Here is a 19,994-nt window from a genome sequence, read left to right as displayed (position 1 = left end):
ACGACATCATTTGTTCTTTTATTCTGCAGATAATAAAATCAAGCCATCGACAGCATCAGATGATTTATTTGTTGAAGTTCTGCATCACGGTACGTAAAGTATAGCATAACCTAAATCATAATTGGAAAACATTATAAGTTGCCCTTACGCTTTTTGAAATAAATGGAAATAATATTTTACGAAATATAAGAATGTAAAATGGTATGTATAGCCTTGTTTGTTCTTCACATCTGGACCAATTTATAGTGTCACTATCATTGCGCTCGGTCACAATGGCTCATTATGAAATACAAGAGGCCACTTTAAAAGTTTCATCTGAGTCTATAGGAGTCAATCCTCAAACAATACAGTAAGCCAGACCTGTTTTTGTTAAAGAAAGTTGCACTATGGACTCATGTGCAACTTTTAAAACAGCCTCTTTTTTACACATTGAACTATTGTGACCGAATGCAATGATGTGCGAAACTATACGTTGGTTCATATGTGTAAAACAAATAAGGCTACACATACCTTTCAAAAAACGCCAGGGGAACTATAAGTTGTGGATCCTATATTAAAAGAAGCAAAGTTAATCTTCTATTTTCGGCACATAATATTTAAGATGATATTATTCTGTTTTTCAGATGAACTGTAGCTCAATCCCTACACTTTGGTTAAATCCAACTAGGAATTAAAATAACAGTTTGTAGAAGAAACGCCAAAAGTATGCATTTCCAGTATGTATGAAGAACAATTAAGATCAAACAATTAAGTTTTATGTGCTCTGACTATAGGACAAATATTCCAGTTGATATCCATACATCACATCCTCAATGGAAGACATGCACTTGATCTTTAACACAGGGAGTGTGAATGTCAAATGGGTTACCTGAAAGGGGTGACTCCATTTGAAATCTACATTCCCTGTGTGGCGATTAAGATCATGTCAGGGTGTGTATGGATTTCAGCTGGAATAGCCCATTGGTGACATATTTCCTTAAGCAATGGGAGAGTGAAATTAATGGTAGTATAATCAAGAATTTGAAGACCTTTACATCTTTTTTCATTTAATGACTGCGATTGAAACAACGTGCAAACGTTGATTTCTTTTACTTTATTTGTTCCCTTTAACTAAATATTGAAAAGAGACTTTCATTGCCAGAACGATTGAACTAAAATATTTTTTTTTCAAGTTGCAATATAGAATTATAATTGTGTGATTCAAAACAATCATGGCTTTACAGTAATTTTTATTGGAAGTAATCCAACAAAATGACAACTTAATATAAAGGCAATATGACAATATCAGACACACAAACAAAATAATTTTGATACGTTTCACAGTTTTTCATTTTATTCATAATTATTCTAATTGTAGATATATTGAATCAAGATCAATGTGGATATCGTAATAGTGCGTTATCACGTTTTCGTATCATCGGTGGGTATCCGGCATTGTCTGGTGCTTGGCCGTGGATTGGTTCGATGGATTACGCCGTAGTTGGGCATAAATGTGCGGCGTCGTTGATTGCTCCTGAGTGGGCTATTACTGCCGCTCACTGCGTTACCATGTGAGTACATTGTATTTTCCTGTTCTCGCGACTTAACTATGCCCTCCTGAGTAAAAACGGCGATATCTCAAGCTGCAAGCTGCCCCCGGACACAAAAAACCTGCGAAGAAGAGCAAAAATAGGGAAGGGGGAAAAGGGGGAAAGGGAAAGAAAGAGGGAAGAGGAGAAAGGGAAAGGGAAAGGGAGAAGGAAAAAAAGGTAAAAGGAAAGAAAGGAGAGGAAAGGGAAGGAAGAAGAGAAAAGGAAAGAAAAAGAGAGAAGAGAAAGGGGAAAGAAGAAAAGAAAAAAGAGGGAAGAAAAAAGGGGAAGGGAGAAGAAGAAAGAAAGGGGGAAGAAGAGAAATTAAGGATAACTGTTGTACAAATTTTAGTGCAGCTTCAAACAAATCTATACTACTTTCATTGTGAAATTTGTACTCTGAAATCCTGATTTTTTAGCTTCTAATATGCCCAAAACCAGGAGCTTCCGATGGCTCCGCCCCTGACCCCACGGGGCTTTGCCCTGAAGCTTAAGGCGGGCCCTGGTCCCCACCCCTAACCCGTAACCCCCCCACGGAAGGTCACGTCTGGTTACGCCACTGGATGGCCGAGTGGTCTAAGACGATGGGCTACCGGCCGAGTCTATACGACCTACGCTGCGCGGGTTCGAGCCAATCCTACATGAGTTTGCCTTGGTACTAGAAATCATTTGCCCAAATGTCGGAAATCCTGCAATTACATTCACCTAATCACCGTTTAGTAAACTGGCCTCAAAAAGAAACTTATAATTTTTCACAAGGTCATATCTTAAAATCCTGTCCATAGAAATGAACTAAAATTACACACATTATTACTTCAATACTCTACTCTAAACATATGTTCTAAGTAACCAAGCAGTTGTCCAACTGACACAATAGCAAAATGAACTGACCCAGAACAGCTTCCTGGACCACATTCACAGACGAATAATTGGCACCCAGCAAAAGAAATCTGTGAGAATGCGCACAAGATCCTTACAGAGGTGATAATTTCCAAAGAGTAAGTGGAATAGTGTGTAACGGGGTGCTTCTGCCTTTCACACGCTTTCTTCAATAAACAGGTCTTGTTCCACACTATTCCACTTACTCACAGATTTCTTGTGTTAGGTGCCAATTATTAGGCTGTGAATGTGGTCCAGGAAGCTGACACATGTCAGTGCACTTTGCTGTTTTGTCAGTTGGACGACTGTTTGGTTACTGACCAGTGTTTAGAGTAGAGTATTGAAGTAAACTTGTGTACAATTTTGGTGCATTTTTATGGACACGATTTTAAGATATGACGTTGTGAAAAATTATAAGACTCCTTTTGAGCCCAGTTTACATATGTTTAGCGAGGTTATTTTTTTTATCGGCGTTTATGTTTTTAATCATACTATCAGTAGAGTATATTGACGAATTTCTTCACAACCCAATACACTGCTTAGCACGTGCAGGATAAGTAGTAAGCCGCGTGTGCGTCTTGTGGTTCGGAAGTATCTGTTGGTCCCGTGTACAGAAGAATAATCCATATGCATGTTATTAAAGCGCAGAACTGTTCGTAAAGAGAAGGGGCCATCCCCACTTATGATACCGGTATTATATTCCTCTACAGTTGGTCCACTATGAAGTACAAAGTGACAACTTGCGCGTAAACAGCGCGTAAATATAGTGCGCAGTGCTGCGTCTCTTGAAAGTCGGGGGCAGGCATGGGTGTTTTTTGACAAAAAAATCGCCCACTTATTTCGCCTCACTGTTGAGTGAAATAAAATCTCTGTATAAATGTATACATTAAAATTTTACAAAAAACCGATACCTTCGCGGCGAAAATAAATCCGCCTGACCCAAACTCCCATGCCCTCTGAGAATCAAAAGGTGTGTCCCTAAACATGCCGGCAATAATCCATGTGAATACCTCTGGTCGTTCCACCACAGACAATAACATTTCACGATTCCGGTTCAGTGATTATTTTTGGTCCTCATAGTCATACGGAAGTTTTCTCATACGATTATTGCGGATAGCATTGACATTTTTGACAAATCTAACTAAAGAGTTTGACCACTCATCATCAATGTAAGAGATTAAAATCATTGTGTTTGATCCAAAGCATTCCGTATCTAAAGGGGAACCCATCGCTCCTAATCTTAACTGTCCTCACTCCAGGTGCCTAGGTGATATTACTTTATATTGGATGCAACACAATTTTACAATTATACCTGTACTTCTTTTACCCTACCACAGTGGTCGTGATGCTATTCTTCAAAATATCACATTCGGCGACCTCTCCCTTGAAGACCCATCACCGTATCATCAAGAAATACCTGTCGAAGAGATATATAGTCACCCAGGATTCAGTCCTCTGCACAAAGATCACGACATAGCCGTACTGAAACTTGCTAAACCAGTACAGATGTATGCGGGACATGTCATGCCTGTATGCCTGGAGACAAATTACAGAAACTGGGACCAATATAAGCAGTGCTTCATCGCTGGATGGGGTGTCAAGGAAGTTTGTAAGAAATTATTTTCTATATATTTTTAATGACATTACGCAATCCTCTCCTGACTTGATTCGTTTATTTACGTCGATAGTAACAGGGTCTCCTATAAAGAGATTACATGTAGAAAATGAAATGCATTTGTGATGGTACAACAAAACAATGTAACTTTTTCAGATATTATTTATTCACACTTCTTGTAATTGTTTGCTAAGTTTCAACTCCGTATCTTATGACCAAGTTGACCACAAGCACACCTATGTTTTCATATTTTTTCTTTATTACTTTTTTTTATTTTTGCTCTAATTTTTATGGTTGATTGTTTTTCACAAAAGAAACCATATTATCGGCTACATAATTTTCCGCTTTGTGTTGTGTTATGTTGAAGTAAATAAATATAATGTATGGATTGGATATCAATCACACGCGTACATAACTGCTGCATTTATAAGCGACATAAAAATGTATAAATTAATTAGTTTCTTGTCCCCGGAAAGCAAAACACATACATCTCGCCTAGGCTCCCCTATCCTCTAACCTATATTACATCCTCTTCCCCTATTCCCTCTCCTACTCTACCCGGCCCAGTGTCTCCTTCTTCTCTCCCTCACCTCTCCCCTATACTGAACTCTTCCCTCCCCTACAACCTACTCCACTCCCGTCTCGAGCTCTCCCATCCCCTTCCTTCCCGTCCCTCTTCTAATCCACTCTCTCGATCTCCCTCTGTTTCTCTTCCTCTTTCCCCAAACCCCTCGCACACCACCTCTCTCCCCTATCTCATTTTCGTGCAATAAATAACTTGAATAAAAGTCAACTAGCATTTATATCGGAAGTCATATAGCTTCAATCGATTAACCATATATGCGATATGCATATGAATATAGATGTGAACATAACTCGAGCGTCTATTCTTTTGTAATCTCGGGAAGAAATATTTCGATGGTCTATATTTTTTCATAGAATTATTTGAACATCTACACCACGCTTTCAAATGTAGATTGAGTTGTTCGATTTCTCTCGTGAATATTGCACTGCGAAATTTAAACACTTCTTTTGTATACTTTGATCAAGGTAACTTCAAACCAATTGATTCTGCGGTCACACGATTATATAACAAACTGAATTAAAACAGGCAGGATAATGGGAAACCACGTGACCAAACCCAAACAAATCCTAATACTCATAACTTGAAACGACCGATTGTGGTGTTTCAAATGTAATCTTTGAGTGTTGTATTATTTTGTAATTCAAAAACGGGGTAATAAAGTAATGACAGGAGGAATAAAGCAATGAGATAAGATTTCCAACAACTATCAAGGGATCTGGAATGAGAGTTTTGAGCGTTTGGACAATATTTATTGTGGGACATGAGAGCACATCAGACATATCGAATTGCATTCCGAATACGAAGAATGTCTTTCTGATATCAAATAATTTTCACTTTTTTAAATTCACGATTTAATACAAATTTTATGACAAATTATTAAAATTTGATATTTTTCACATTGTTGATATATAACAGTCCTCGAAGTAAATTTTATAAATCTAATGATATATTCTTAAAGTGTATGTAGCTGGGAGGAAAAACCGATGATCAATTGAAAATTTTGACCTTTCATATTGAAGATATAGATTTTTCCCCAAAAGACCTAATTTGTTTTGGTGTTTTGGGAAAAAAAAATCCATATCTTCAATACAAAAGGTCCAAATTTTCAATTGATCGTCGGCTTTTCATCCCACCTACATACACTTTAAGTATAAATCATCAGATTTATAAAGTTTACTTCAAGTACTGTTAAATATAAAAAATATTAATTTTTAATTATTTGATATCAGAAGGACATTCTTCGTATTCAGAATGCAATTCGATATATCTGGTGTGCTCTAATGTCCACAATAAATACTGTCCAAACGTTCATACCCCATCCCTTAAACAAGTTAAACGAGCTTTGACATAAGGTATCTCAAATTGCGTGGAAAAAAAGTAAACAAGACTAAGGTGTGGTACTCTTATAGATATACGGAAGGCATTAGGCAATCAGGCAATGATTTTAACGATTTTAACTTCAGGATGAGTGGTCAAAGTATTCAGTCAGATGTGGTGTGATCAGTCTGAAGTCGGTCATATTTTCAGTTTCTTATTGGATTGTAATAAGCATTTACAAACTACATTTTGCAGAAAACCCCGTAGAAATTGGACAACCAGTTCAAAAAATATGAATAGTTAAACAGTTTCCAAAAAAATTGGAACAAAATGAAATATTTCGGTTTATCTTAAAATCAATATTACCGGCTTCCGACTGATTTTGCTTGATCACATGTCATTTCCATCCTCACTACTCACACACAAAATCTATATACTATATTGTCCAAGTTGAGGGGAATTGGTTGGCAAGCTGGAGGTATTTTCAAGGACTATTGCAGAATGAATAATAATAGGAGTCATTCATTACTTTGACAGGATAGGGCAATATCTATCGATCAATAGTTCCTGTGGGATTATCCTGCCCGCTTAAGGGTACTTGCCCATCAATTTCAATCAGGGGCGTGTTTGAAAAACGGCACAGCGCATTAGTAAAAAGAATAAAAAATACTAAAATTTTAACCAGGGTTCGAACCACTGCCAAGGCACTATGAATGCTAAAGATGCCTATTGTGCCACGGTGACTGTGCTTAACATTCGGCGATTTTCAAAGATATACATATCAACACGTTTCTAGTGTATTGAAAATCAGATTTTGGTAGGAATACAGTCATAGAAAGACATATGACTCTACTTGTCTGTTTGTTTTTCATTTAATACAAATTAATTTTGATGAATTGAACTGGTATGACTCTTAGGACTCGTGATAAACGACGATTAATTTTGTAATAATAAAATGAAAACGCTGGGTCATTCACGACGTCATTTGTAATTCATGTCAAAACCTGGGGAGGACCACACACATCCGTGTATACGTGCGCAATCGATACTCAATGATCCAGGCAATACCGTTTGAATATACCGCCCTTATGTATGCACCTGCTTGACACATCTTGTCACTTGCGGGAAGATATACTATAGACCTACCCTAATAGCTTACAATAGATACCCCACCGTAAATTGCTCTCTTCATTACCTCGCTGTGCCAGAATATACGCGCAGTGTACGTACTTTTGAACCATATTTTGTTCAAAAATGATAGGAAGGGACTGTTTTCAGCTAAAATGTTGGCTATCAGCAGATGCTCAATGATACCGGGAAGTGTTGCAGAAAGGTAAGCGTACTCTTTATTTATTCAAAATATCACATATCAATTAATTTAAATTGGAAATCCAAAAAGGAAATGTCAGGTCAAAATTCTCACCTTAGAATTATTGTGAAATAAAATCAAACCAAATTTAGGCTCCGCTAACAACGTCCAATTATTCCCATTGGTGTTTGCTACACGTGCATATAATAAATTATGATTTGGGGCTAATTTGAGAAGAGGTCATGCCTCGAGTTCAAAAACATCGACAATTCAAGACTCTGTAAAAACAAATCAAGAATTATCTGGGATAACTGCAACTAAGTATAATGAAAGTTATGATCTAAGCTACCAGATGCATCATTAATTTCCTGACTATGATATTTAGTTGTGGGAAAAGATTACTTTAATGTTTTGATCGGATTATTTCCGTCCAAAAATTGCAACCAAAAAGAGCATGTAGCCTTAAACATGGTAATTCCTTGCGTACGGGGATAATAGTGCAGAAAGGTAGTTTGGGTCAGACTTAAGAAATCTTTAAGTCTGGGATATTTTAGTATATAGCTTTCCTTCAGATGCAATTGCGTTCTTATCTAAAGAAGAACCTCCCCTTATCAATATAGCCTGAGTCCCTCGGCCTCTCACTCGCAAAATGGCGGACAAACATGACGGCGGCTAGCCTGAGTCCCTCGGCCTCTCACTCGCAAAATGGCGGACAAACATGACGGCGGCTCGTTCGAGTATACAGCACAGTGCAACGGCCGTGCGTAGTATTCGAGACTGGAGGATTTAGTCTATTATCAATATTCCTGGAGAAATCAAAACTGTACAATAGTAGAAGATATTACATGAAATTAAGAAGAAAGTAAGGAAGGAAAGAAGAAAGGGCGATAGGAAGGAAAGAAGGAATCGAACCACACTGTCTTTCCTCTTATGATTACTCTTAGCTTATTTTTATATTTTACAGCTGGAAACATCTCTGTTGAACTCCAGGAAGCAAGGTTGCCACTTGTACCAAAAGTTGAATGCCACAACCAATATAATCTTTCACCGTTGCCCTCGTATAATGTCATCACTGATAATATGATATGTGCAGGTACTGATGATGGAAGTGTGGACGCGTGTCAGGTAATGCTAGTGTTCATGTTCAAAGTTATGCCCGAAGTAGCATGGACTTTCTGTTTGTCGTATGTTTATATATCGTAACCAGCTTAATCGTAATACCGCCATCATCAAGGAAATCCAAACTATCTATTTCAGCTCAAAAAAGAGGGCAGTTTTTAAAATGTGCCGGTTGTCTATTACATACTGTAATACGGTATACTAATAACTAATTTTCATCTCAGGTCAAATTGGGCCAAAATTTTAAATTTTTGTCGACAATCTTACAAATATCGGAATATCGTGGGTAGGGTGGCATCATTATTATTATTGTATTTGGTTAAAAAAGAAGAGGATGATCGAACAATTACATATAAACACTTTATGAGTAGTGTGTGTGTTTTATTACAACGTAAGAGAAATGTGAGATAAAGTGAAATGTGTCGTATGAAAAGAGGCAGTGAAGAAAAAGGACCAAACTTACCAACCAGCTTAAATAATCTAAAATTAACGCTTAGGTATGCAACCTTATTGTCATTGGCTAATGTTAGTGTTGTATTATTATTCCTAACAGAGTGATAGTGGTGGACCACTTGTTTGTCAGCGAGAGAGTGACAAATGGCATATGGTAGGAGTAACTAGTTTTGGCATGGGATGTGGCCATCCTAATTTTTCTGGAGTCTATGCGCGTGTTTCAAGATATAGGGAGTTTATCTTATCAGTTGTTGATGGAGGTTAGTAACATTCTCCTTACCTGTAATTCACGTAGTGACGATCTGCGCATTGACGATGACGTCATATAGTCTTGATTTATTTGTAAAGGATGTGGGAATAACTTCACATTTTCTAAAGTTTAAGGGGGTACTACACCCCTGCCCAATTTTGTGCCTATTTTTGCATCTTTCTCAAAAATTATAACGTATTGGGGACAAGTAAGATATGTATATTATAGGGGCAAGGACTACAACTACTGCACTGGAAATTTTATTTCAGCATAGACAACAATAACAAGTGAGGACGTCGTAGATCTACTGAAGTTCATACTGACCACCACCTATTTTACGTTCAAGGCAAAATATATCGTCAGCTCTTTGGTACGACGATGGGCAGTCCCGTAAGCCCTATAGCGGCCAACATTTTTATGGAAGCCTTAGAACAACAGGCGATCGCTACTGCCCAACTTGATTGCAGACCAAAGCTATGGCTCCGATATGTCGACGACATTCTTGAAGTTATTCAAAGAGATAGTGTTCAGCAGCTCACAGACCACATCAACCAAGTAGACAAGTCAGGTTCCATCAAATTTACCTTTGAACAAGAATCGCAAGGTCAGCTTCCATTTCTGGACACCCGAATTGTGAAGAGAGACGATGGAACGGTGAAGTTGCTGGTCTATCGCAAGCCTACTCATACCGACCAACACCTCAACTACAAGTCGCACCATCCTTTACATCAAAAACTGGGGGTAATCCACACATTATACAACAGGAAGGACACCATCGTGACAGAAGAGGAGGACAAGGTTGAGGAGGATAAGAAAAACCAGGAAGCGCTTCAAACATGCGGTTACCCTAAGTGGTCCTTTGAAAAAGTCAAAGACCAGATGGAAAGTGTCAAGCCAAAGAAATCGGCTAAAAAGACTGATGACAGCACCAGAAGCCGTGGTATGGTCGTTCTACCCTATGTCAAAGGCGTCACAGAAAGGGTGTCAAAAGTGATGAAAAAAATACAATGTCTCAACCGCGATGAAGCCACACAACACGCTCCGCAGAGAATTGGAGAAAGATAAACGTGATCCTAACAACTTGACCCAAGCAGTTTACAAGATCCCCTGTTTGAACTGTGACCTTTCATACATAGGGGAAACTGGCAGAAAATTTGGTACACGACTTGATGAACACAGGAACACAGGGGAAGGTTAACAGCACAGTTACCACCAGAGCCGGTAGAAAAGAGTCTCTCACAACGGTAAACAAGTCAGCAATCACAGATCATGTAGTCGACAAGAACCATGTTATTGGATGGGGGGACGCTGAGATCATAGGCACTGAACAAGAACGATTCACACGCTGGATAAAGGAGGCTATAGAAATTAGAAAGAGGAGGGGCACCACCATGAACAGAGACGACGGACAGTCTCAACTCTAACACATTTTTGATGAGTTTCTAGAACTGGGTTCAAGAAAATCCCCAGATGGAAAATCAATTGGCAACACCAAGACCTACGCTGGAGATACATCTAGCGTCGGTTGCCAGTAGGAATCACTCATCATCAAGTGTTGACAGAGGCAACAGTGTTGCTGAAACGTACACAAAGTAAGTGCAATTTCTGGATCAGATATCAAGAACTTTGGTTACTGAGTACTTGCAGTCCTTGCCCCTATAATATACATATCTTACTTGTCACCAATGTGCTATAATTTTTGAGAAAAATGCAAAAATAGGCACAAAATTGGCCAGGGGTGTAGTACCCCCCTTAAGTTACCTTGATTGCATTTATAACGTATATAAATTTCAAAACATATCAGTTCTTCGTAATGTTTGAGCTACCGCTGTGATTCATGATCTGTTATAGATATAGCTAGCATCATGCAGTCATGTCTACAGTAGAATTCATCTCGACCTTTGCAGGACTTAACCCCATTAAAAGCTATTAAACCAAGATAACACTCATTGAAACAGCTCAACTGATTAAATCGGATCTTCTCTGGTTGTGCACAAGTGTCTGTTTTCATGTGCGATATCGCAATAAAGCTGGTATTCATAGCTTCAGTTGGGTAACCGATTATAAAGGAAATGAAAGGAAACAATGGTATGTGTACCTTTGTTCACGAAATGAGACAATGGCGTGCTTTTTGTAAACCAGCATTCTTGAAAACCAATATTTGATCAATAAATCAATAACTACTTGCTTTGAGTTGCTGAATTTTCAGTACAGTAGTTGTAGTCGAAAATCAAAATAACAAGTGAGGACGTCGTAGATCTACTGAAGTTCATACTGACCACTACCTATTTTACGTTCAAGGCAAAATATATCGTCAGCTCTTTGGTACGGCGATGGGCAGTCCCGTAAGCCCTATAGCGGCCAACATTTTTATGGAAGCCTTAGAACAACAGGCGATCGCTACTGCCCAACTTGATTGCAGACCAAAGCTATGGCTCCGATATGTCGACGACATTCTTGAAGTTATTCAAAGAGATAGTGTTCAGCAGCTCACAGACCACATCAACCAAGTAGACAAGTCAGGTTCCATCAAATTTACCTTTGAACAAGAATCGCAAGGTCAGCTTCCATTTCTGGACACCCGAATTGTGAAGAGAGACGATGGAACGGTGAAGTTGCTGGTCTATCGCAAGCCTACTCATACCGACCAACACGTCAACTACAAGTCGCACCATCCTTTACATCAAAACTGGGGGTAATCCGCACATTATACAACAGGAAGGACACCATCGTGACAGAAGAGGAGGACAAGGTTGAGGAGGATAAGAAAAACCAGGAAGCGCTTCAAACATGCGGTTACCCTAAGTGGTCCTTTGAAAAAGTCAAAGACCAGATGGAAAGTGTCAAGCCAAAGAAATCGGCTAAAAAGACTGATGACAGCACCAGAAGCCGTGGTATGGTCGTTCTACCCTATGTCAAAGGCGTCACAGAAAGGGTGTCAAGAGTGATGAAAAAATACAATGTCTCAACCGCGATGAAGCCACACAACACGCTCCGCAGAGAATTGGAGAAAGATAAACGTGATCCTAACAACTTGACCCAAGCAGTTTACAAGATCTCCTGTTTGAACTGTGACCTTTCATACATAGGGGAAACAGGCAGAAAATTTGGTACACGACTTGATGAACACAGGAACACAGGGGAAGGTTAACAGCACAGTTACCACCAGAGCCGGTAGAAAAGAGTCTCTCACAACGGTAAACAAGTCAGCAGTCACAGATCATGTAGTCGACAAGAACCATGTTATTGGATGGGGGGGGGGACGCTGAGATCATAGGCACTGAACAAGAACGATTCACACGCTGGATAAAGGAGGCTATAGAAATTAGAAAGAGGAGGGGCACCACCACGACGGACAGTCTCAACTCTAACACATTTTTGATGAGTTTCTAGAACTGGGTTCAAGAAAATCCCCAGATGGAAAATCAATTGGCAACACCAAGACCTACGCTGGAGATACATCTAGCGTCGGTTGCCAGTAGGAATCACTCATCATCAAGTGTTGACAGAGGCAACAGTGTTGCTGAAACGTACACAAAGTAAGTGCAATTTCTGGATCAGATATCAAGAACTTTGTTTACTGAGTACTTGCAGTCCTTGCCCCTATAATATACATATCTTACTTGTCACCAATGTGCTATAATTTTTGAGAAAAATGCAAAAATAGGCACAAAATTGGCCAGGGGTGTAGTACCCCCTTAAATTACCTTGATTGCATTTATAACGCATATAAATTTCAAAACATATCAGTTCTTCGTAATGTTTGAGCTACCGCTGTGATTCATGATCTGTTATAGATATAGCTAGCATCATGCAGTCATGTCTACAGTAGAATTCATCTCGACCTTTGCAGGACTTAACCCCATTAAAAGCTATTAAACCAAGATAACACTCATTGAAACAGCTCAAATGATTAAATCGGATCTTCTCTGGTTGTGCACAAGTGTCTGTTTTCATGTGCGATATCGCAATAAAGCTGGTATTCATAGCTTCAGTTGGGTAACCGATTATAAAGGAAACGAAAGGAAACAATGGTATGTGTACCTTTGTTCACGAAATGAGACAATGGCGTGCTTTTGTAAACCAGCATTCTTGAAAATGAGCAACATAATGATTGTTGACTTAACACGGTTTGGAAATAATTTCTTCATATTTTGGTGTTATCTGTCGTTTACATGTCCTTCCTAAAACACAAAAGTGCGACCCTCTCCAAAAACCTAAATTAGCTAAAAATTTAGGACATGTTACAAAACTATATTGTCTAGAATTTTAGAAGAGTACTTTTAATATTGGCCGGTTATTTTTCACACAGCGACGTTAACTAGGCAATGTACTATTACCTATAACATTAACTAAAACACCAAAGTACGAATATTTCCAAACATCTAAATTAGCTAAAAATTTGCATATTATTTTAGCGGCCATCTTGGATTTTTGGGTGTCGGATTTCAAAAGAGTCCAGCAACGAAATATGTTAGAAACTTAATTTTTTTAAATGAAAGATAATAAACAAACCTAAAAAATGTAGTTAGATATTTTTTAAAGCATTCCATTTTCTCAGGAAAAGATAAAATCAAATTATAGAGGGCGCTATTGAGTGCAAAATACCCATGTTTTTCTTTATTTTAGATTTGTTTTTTCTTATATGGAATATTTTTTAAAAATCTAACTCCTACATTTTTCAAGTTTGCTTATTATCTTTCATTTAAAAAAAGAATTATGTTTCTGACATGTTTCGTTGTGTACCTGGACTCTCTTGAAATCCGGCACCCAAAAATTCAAGATGGCCGCCAAAATATATGCAAATTGGGTAATTTTTATCATTTTTCGCTTTTATTCAACCCAAGTGTCCTTGACACCATATATAGTGTCTAGCAGGTTTAATAAGAAAAAAAGTTTTTTGGCAGGCCAAAAAGGGGGGGGGGGGGGACAAGCATTTTTTGGCAGGTCGAAGGGGTGGGGGTCAAGCAATTTTTGGCAGGGCGAAAGGGGGGGGCGGCAATATATTTTTGGCACAGGTAGTTTGGGCACCTTTTCTATATTACGCCCTAAAAAGGGAAAACATTAGAAACACAAAAAAGGGGGGGGGGCAAGTGATATTTGGTAGACCACTTTGAGAATTCACCACCCTGGGGTACAAATAATTCTTGCACTACCCCTAACGAATGTTTCTTTTACAGATCCGTCAGTTCTTTGTGAACCAATTGATCTTGATGGATGCCGCGGAATTCTGCCCTATAGTCATACATACGTAACATCTCAAACAGACTACAAGAGTACAATTGAACGATTGCTTGCCACTACTAATACAACAAAAAGCAGGGACAATGTAAGTACGTGTATAAAAGTGTCTATAAACGATTTCAGTTTTGGATAAAGAAAACGGGTTATGACAGTCCTTACGTATTCATTAGAGAATGAATTTGGAGAAAACCTTCTGATAATTACAAACACTCGCTGAGCAAGAAGACCTTCCCTCTAAGCTTTTAATCCGATAAGCTGATTATCTATTTGTTTTCATGAATTGGAAGACATTCTTTGATGTATTACTGAGCTCAATCATCTGAAATTACTGGAGCGTGAGCCACCCACGCTGGTGGCTCAGCATAGTATTTTATTAACAGAAGGTTTTCTCCAAATTCGTTTCATAATGTAAACTTGATTCCAACAACTTGTTCAAAAGTCTCAATCATAATCCTTACGTATTAAACTGGATTCAAACAATAACTTGTTCCAAGGTCGCCATAATAATTAAAGGAGGATTTCGTGATCCAAGCATCCTCTTTTTATGACATTTTTCAGTAGCTATCCACGAAAAAAGCTTATTCCCAAAATTTCAGTTGATTCCGATTTTGCGTTTGCGAGTTATTCTTGATTATATGTAATACACTGCTCCATAGGCCACTATTGTAATTTTGTTCTGGTATACCTGAACGAAATCAAAATTTGACGATATATTTGCTAAATGAGTTAATCTGCAAAAATTTTTTGGTACATAAACATTATGTAGTCAGAGGTTTCCAGTGGTATAAAAAATTTTTTGAGAAAAGTGGGGGGATGAGGTTGTGGATCACGAAATACCCATTTAAGAAGTATAAATATGATTTTACGAATTTCTCTTCCATCATGGTGGGATTATGTCTTCGTTGAAATTATTAATATCAGACTCTTAGATAGTTAGAGCCAATCGGAACAAAATTTAGGAAGACTGCCATGAGTGTATTAATTTAGGTTACTATAGTAAGAAAATGCGTATCACTTGTTAGGAGTGAACTTGTACAAAATAGTGTACTGATGGGCTCGTGCATACACGTCAGTACAAGCGCATTATTTTGTACAATTTCTCGAGCAACATACATGATAAAAAAATCCCATGATTTGAGGTATTTTTCTATCATTAAAATGTTTGAAATGCGATCAAATATAAATGCATCATCCCGCAAGGAACATGAACGCGTGCAAAAGCACTGCGATTAGCACAAGTAGTGCGAGCCCGGCCATTATAATACACTCCTTGCATTTGTCTATAAACATGATAAACGTTTGCTCTTACTAGTTCTTGCGATCTATAGACGAATCCAATTTCACGCATTCCTATACCACAATGGCAGCCATAGCCGCGACGGGGACCCAGCTATCTCACCTAACATGTGAAATGATGCGGCCTTGAAGGGTATTTTAAACTGCATTCTATCACCCGTGTTACACGTAGACAAAAGAATGATCACAGTTTACAACACAAAAAAATCTAACATCGAATTGGGCACTCACAACACCTGTTTGGTGCATGCGGTGACCCAAATATGGCCGACCAAATCCTGACCATGTCTTGGCTCGTTGGATTCGGCTATACGCGCCGTCAGTGTGATTCCACTCACTCCACATAGTGAGTAGAATGGAGGAGGAGGCTAAAGAGTAGAAAATAAAGCTATAGTTGACGGACAAACATGCGTTAAAACATCTTAAGTCAGACATTGTTTGTGACCACTCTCCCGATATTGCCTTTATGCACTCTACCCTTCCAGCACTAAATGATATGTTAACTCCTGATCGGTAACTCATTCATTCCAAATTGCAACATCACGATGTCCAGTGCTTTGAAAATATAGACGAATCCAATTTCACGCATTCCTACTCCTCAATGGCAGCCATAGCCGCGACGGGAACCCAGCTATCTCACCTAAAATGTGAAATGATGCGGCATTGAAGGATATTTTAAACTGCATTCTGTCACCCGTGTTACACGTAGACAAAAGAATGATGACAGTTTACAACACAAAAGAATCTAACACCTGTTTGATGCATGTGGGGAACCAAATATGGCCGACCAAATCCTGACCATGACTTGGCTCGTTGGATTCGTCTATAATGTGCGGTAATGTGTTGAATAATTCCGAATGCTTTCAAAGAGCAACACTATGGTAACCTTTTTCTGATTATTTTCAGACTACAATACGTGACTACAGACTTTTTATGTGCTCTGTATTTCTACCTCGATGTACACATAATCCTAGTTCTGGTGTTGAGGTGACGAAAGCTTCACAACTCACTCCTTGTCTGGAGTTCTGTCGCAGAGTGGAGCAATTTGTAAAAGATAACGATATGTCATGGTCATATATATTCATTACTTGTGCAGATTTTCCTTTCGCCATGAACAGATCAGCAAAATTATGTGAAAGTAAAGGTCAGTTCATGACGTAGATCCTTACCCTCGAAGACTATTTTGAATTGTTTAAACAGGGATTGCAACCTGTATTATGTCCAATAATGTGAACTTGCATGCATCAGGAAACAGTTTTATAGAGTGTTTTGCAAAATCACGGTGCATTTTGGTGATGCGGTGATATTATTCTTAGGCGAAAACCAGTAAACTAAACGGCGAATTTGCAATTGGGGTCATTGTCCTACGGCATTAGACGGCTAACAATAGAAACAGCGCCCCACGAAACTATCGCCTATTTTTTCGGCAGTAACTTCGCCCTAGAAGAATTTATTTGAAACGTTTTGTTTGTTAGGGGTCGCAGCACACCTGTTAAAAATTATAGACACAGATATTTTAATTATTTACTTGTATACAAAGCATTGTTAAATATTGTTTGTTTTCCTATTTATTATGAAGCTGATCGAATTTCTACATATTTGTAAATGTTTGTAATCATCCTGGTAGGTAAACAAAGTAAAGAAAATTTCAATTCAGATCATCTGGACTTACTATTAATTTGTTGATAGCTGCGACCTATCACGTCTCATCCGAGATGCATCTTCAGGATGACATGACCTAATTCTACAACCTTTGCAGGACCTACGACGCATTTCCACGACGGCTCTCCCGTGACTTTATCATCCTGATCACCGGTCAATAGCTAGACCAGGCGACCTGATAATGTGTCTGGGATGAGTTATCAAAAATGGGAAATCCAGGCCAACTGAATTTTAATTTTCTTTACTTTCTAATTTCTATAGTATGTTGTTATTTATTTATTTATTTATTTATTTATTTATTTATTTATTTATTTATTTATTTATTTATTTATTTTTTTATTTTTTTATTTATTTTTTTTTATTATTTCTATTTATTTCAGAAAGAAACTTAGCTTGTGGGCTCGACTTCCGATTTAATATATCCCATGGTTCTCACAAGGTGTTGAAATCTCCGTATTATCCCGCTTCATTTCTCAATTCTCTGGACTGTTCATGGTTTATAACATCACCATTAAATACCTACATACTAATCAAATTTCACCAATTTGGGCTATCTGAATGTTGTGATGTAGTAAGCATTGGCGAAGGAACTGATATCTACAATAGAACGACTGTAAGAAGGAGACTAAGAGGTGGTTCCAAGTTAACTCCAATGGTCGCCCATAGCAACCATGTTTGGTTAAGACTTCAAAGTGATGAATTTGTTGAGACCAAAGAAGTATTTTCCATGGAATTTCATACTATTTTCCCACAAGGTTAGTACGGTAGTAAAATTTATGTAAATCAACATAATTTTAGGCAAACAATTCCTCAATTTCTCGGTCACAATAATATGATGTTTGGATGAAAGTATAGGTAAAAGACACAAAAGGACACCAGTGGGTTTCGGACCTTTTTGCCAGTAGTTATAAGTCACAAATAGTGCAAACTATTCTGAATCTCCGAAGCTAAATTAATGATATTTTACGAAGGTAAATATTAATACAGCCGAGGGGGTCGTGGAAAACTGGACCCGGGTAACTGACATACTCCAAAGAAAATGACAGCTCCTAAAAACATTGTTTCTCTCCTTATTTCCTCAAGGTCTGTTCTCAGTAACCTAGTCACTATGTGTTATCTTTACAGATGCCAATGATCCATGCAAAAGCATTGAACATTCATCGAGTGCAATTTTCACCAAGTGGAGATGTGATGGCATTGTTGACTGTGCTAGCGGCGAGGATGAAGAAGGTTGTGATCGCATCAACAAAACAACAAGTGCTCCCCCGTAAACAAGATTTAACAATGATTACAATGGAGTGTTTAAATCCATTGTAATGGAAACATTATTTTACATCTTAATGCAACAACTGTCAGCAATGGACAGGGGTTTGTGTGGGCATGAGTTTGGGGTGTGTGGTGTGGGGATGCGTGTAAGTGGGGTGTGCATGTTGCCGGTGCGCGCTATATTCGGTGATGTATGTAACTCCAAAGTGTATCGATGTAATACAGCCAACGGCTTGAGGCAATGGTTACATTCTGGAAAGCTGGACTGAACAGCATCATTGGATGTAGCGTGATTCCTATCTCGGTCATACATTTTCATTGACTGTATAACGCATTACGTCATCTCAGGTACATGTATAACCTGTAAACGTTCAAAAATTGTAAGTGAAAGGTGGTTCGACAGTGATAGATTTTGGAGTGTCGTTTTAAACATAGACCCTGGGGGAAGCAAAGATATGTCAGCGCTGTTTAACCATTAGATGATTTCTAGCTTATAATTAGGCTGATGTATTTTGATGATTATTAAGCTGATGTGGGAGAGCGTGGCGCAATGGTTAGGGTACTTGCCTTTAGTACATGAGGTCCCGGGTTCAATTCCCGGCGGAGGCGATTTCCTGGGATATTAACTTGGAAAAAAAATCTGAAATTAATTGGCAACATCTGTAGATGAAATTCAGACTTCCGCTCTCCCCACAGTTCATTTAGAATTGGGTAAATGAAGCATGAAGTACCCCGTCCTTCGGAGGGGACGTTAAGCCGTCGGTCCCATGTGCAGAGAGCCATACCTGTACATGTATCTCGCAGTTTCGAAAAGGGTAGGGTGTTAACCCCTGACTGTTCCCAACCCGTCACGGTTTTCAAATGGACCCCAATGGAAATAAGCTTCAATAGAGGCTTTCTTGGGTTATCTCGTGTTGTCAAAAAAACCCGAACAAATCAAATCAAATCAAATATTTTGTATGTGCTTGAGTGCAGAGTGCAAGTGTTATTATGAGGACTGCTAGAGTTTTGTCTTTTGCTTGTATTTTGGAAAGTCGGTGTTTCCTTATGATCGGTGTGCAAGGGTGAAGGGGTATATGGGGTGTTTATGGTGTGTGTGTTTGGTGGTGGTGGTGTGGGGGGTGGGTGCGCATGTATTTGCTGTCAAACGGGGACGTTTTTATGAAACTTCACATTCAATCGTGGCCGTTACTGCAAACAGCCTAAAATGCATTTGATAGTGCGTCCCCTATTTTTGATATAAAAAGCAGTCCCCGGTTGATAGGTTAAATTCCTAACAAATTGTGTATGATTTGTGTCAAACGGGGTCATCGCTCCAGGTTAGGCGCAGAAAATCAGGATCCCCGTTTATCGGCAAACACATGCAGGGGTGTGTGTGAGGGGTGGATAGGGCGCTCGTATATGTCACATTTTTATGTATAGGAGATGTG

The 19,994-nt window shown here is 38.6% G+C and overlaps 1 protein-coding gene across 1 annotated transcript in view; it reads left to right on the top strand.

Annotated features, from left to right (window-relative positions):
- The window catches only part of LOC140150244 (uncharacterized), a 59,905-nt gene extending 40,728 nt beyond the window's left edge, over positions 1-19,177 (top strand). Inside the window, exons 8-16 of the mRNA XM_072172247.1 lie at positions 30-89; positions 1,358-1,550; positions 3,785-4,056; positions 8,239-8,399; positions 8,947-9,106; positions 14,277-14,425; positions 16,543-16,780; positions 17,679-18,053; positions 18,424-19,177. Coding sequence (XP_072028348.1) covers positions 30-89; positions 1,358-1,550; positions 3,785-4,056; positions 8,239-8,399; positions 8,947-9,106; positions 14,277-14,425; positions 16,543-16,780; positions 17,679-18,053; positions 18,424-18,569 — 1,754 coding nt within the window. The 3' untranslated portion in view covers positions 18,570-19,177. The remainder of the gene's footprint in view (positions 1-29; positions 90-1,357; positions 1,551-3,784; positions 4,057-8,238; positions 8,400-8,946; positions 9,107-14,276; positions 14,426-16,542; positions 16,781-17,678; positions 18,054-18,423) is intronic.
- The last annotated feature ends 817 nt before the right edge of the window (positions 19,178-19,994 follow it).

This window comes from Amphiura filiformis, chromosome 4 (assembly GCF_039555335.1).
Source record: "Amphiura filiformis chromosome 4, Afil_fr2py, whole genome shotgun sequence".
In the NCBI taxonomy this organism is placed as follows: Eukaryota; Metazoa; Echinodermata; class Ophiuroidea; order Amphilepidida; family Amphiuridae; genus Amphiura; species Amphiura filiformis.
Note: the sequence above shows the minus strand (reverse complement) of the source record. Positions and strands in the feature narration are given on the sequence as shown.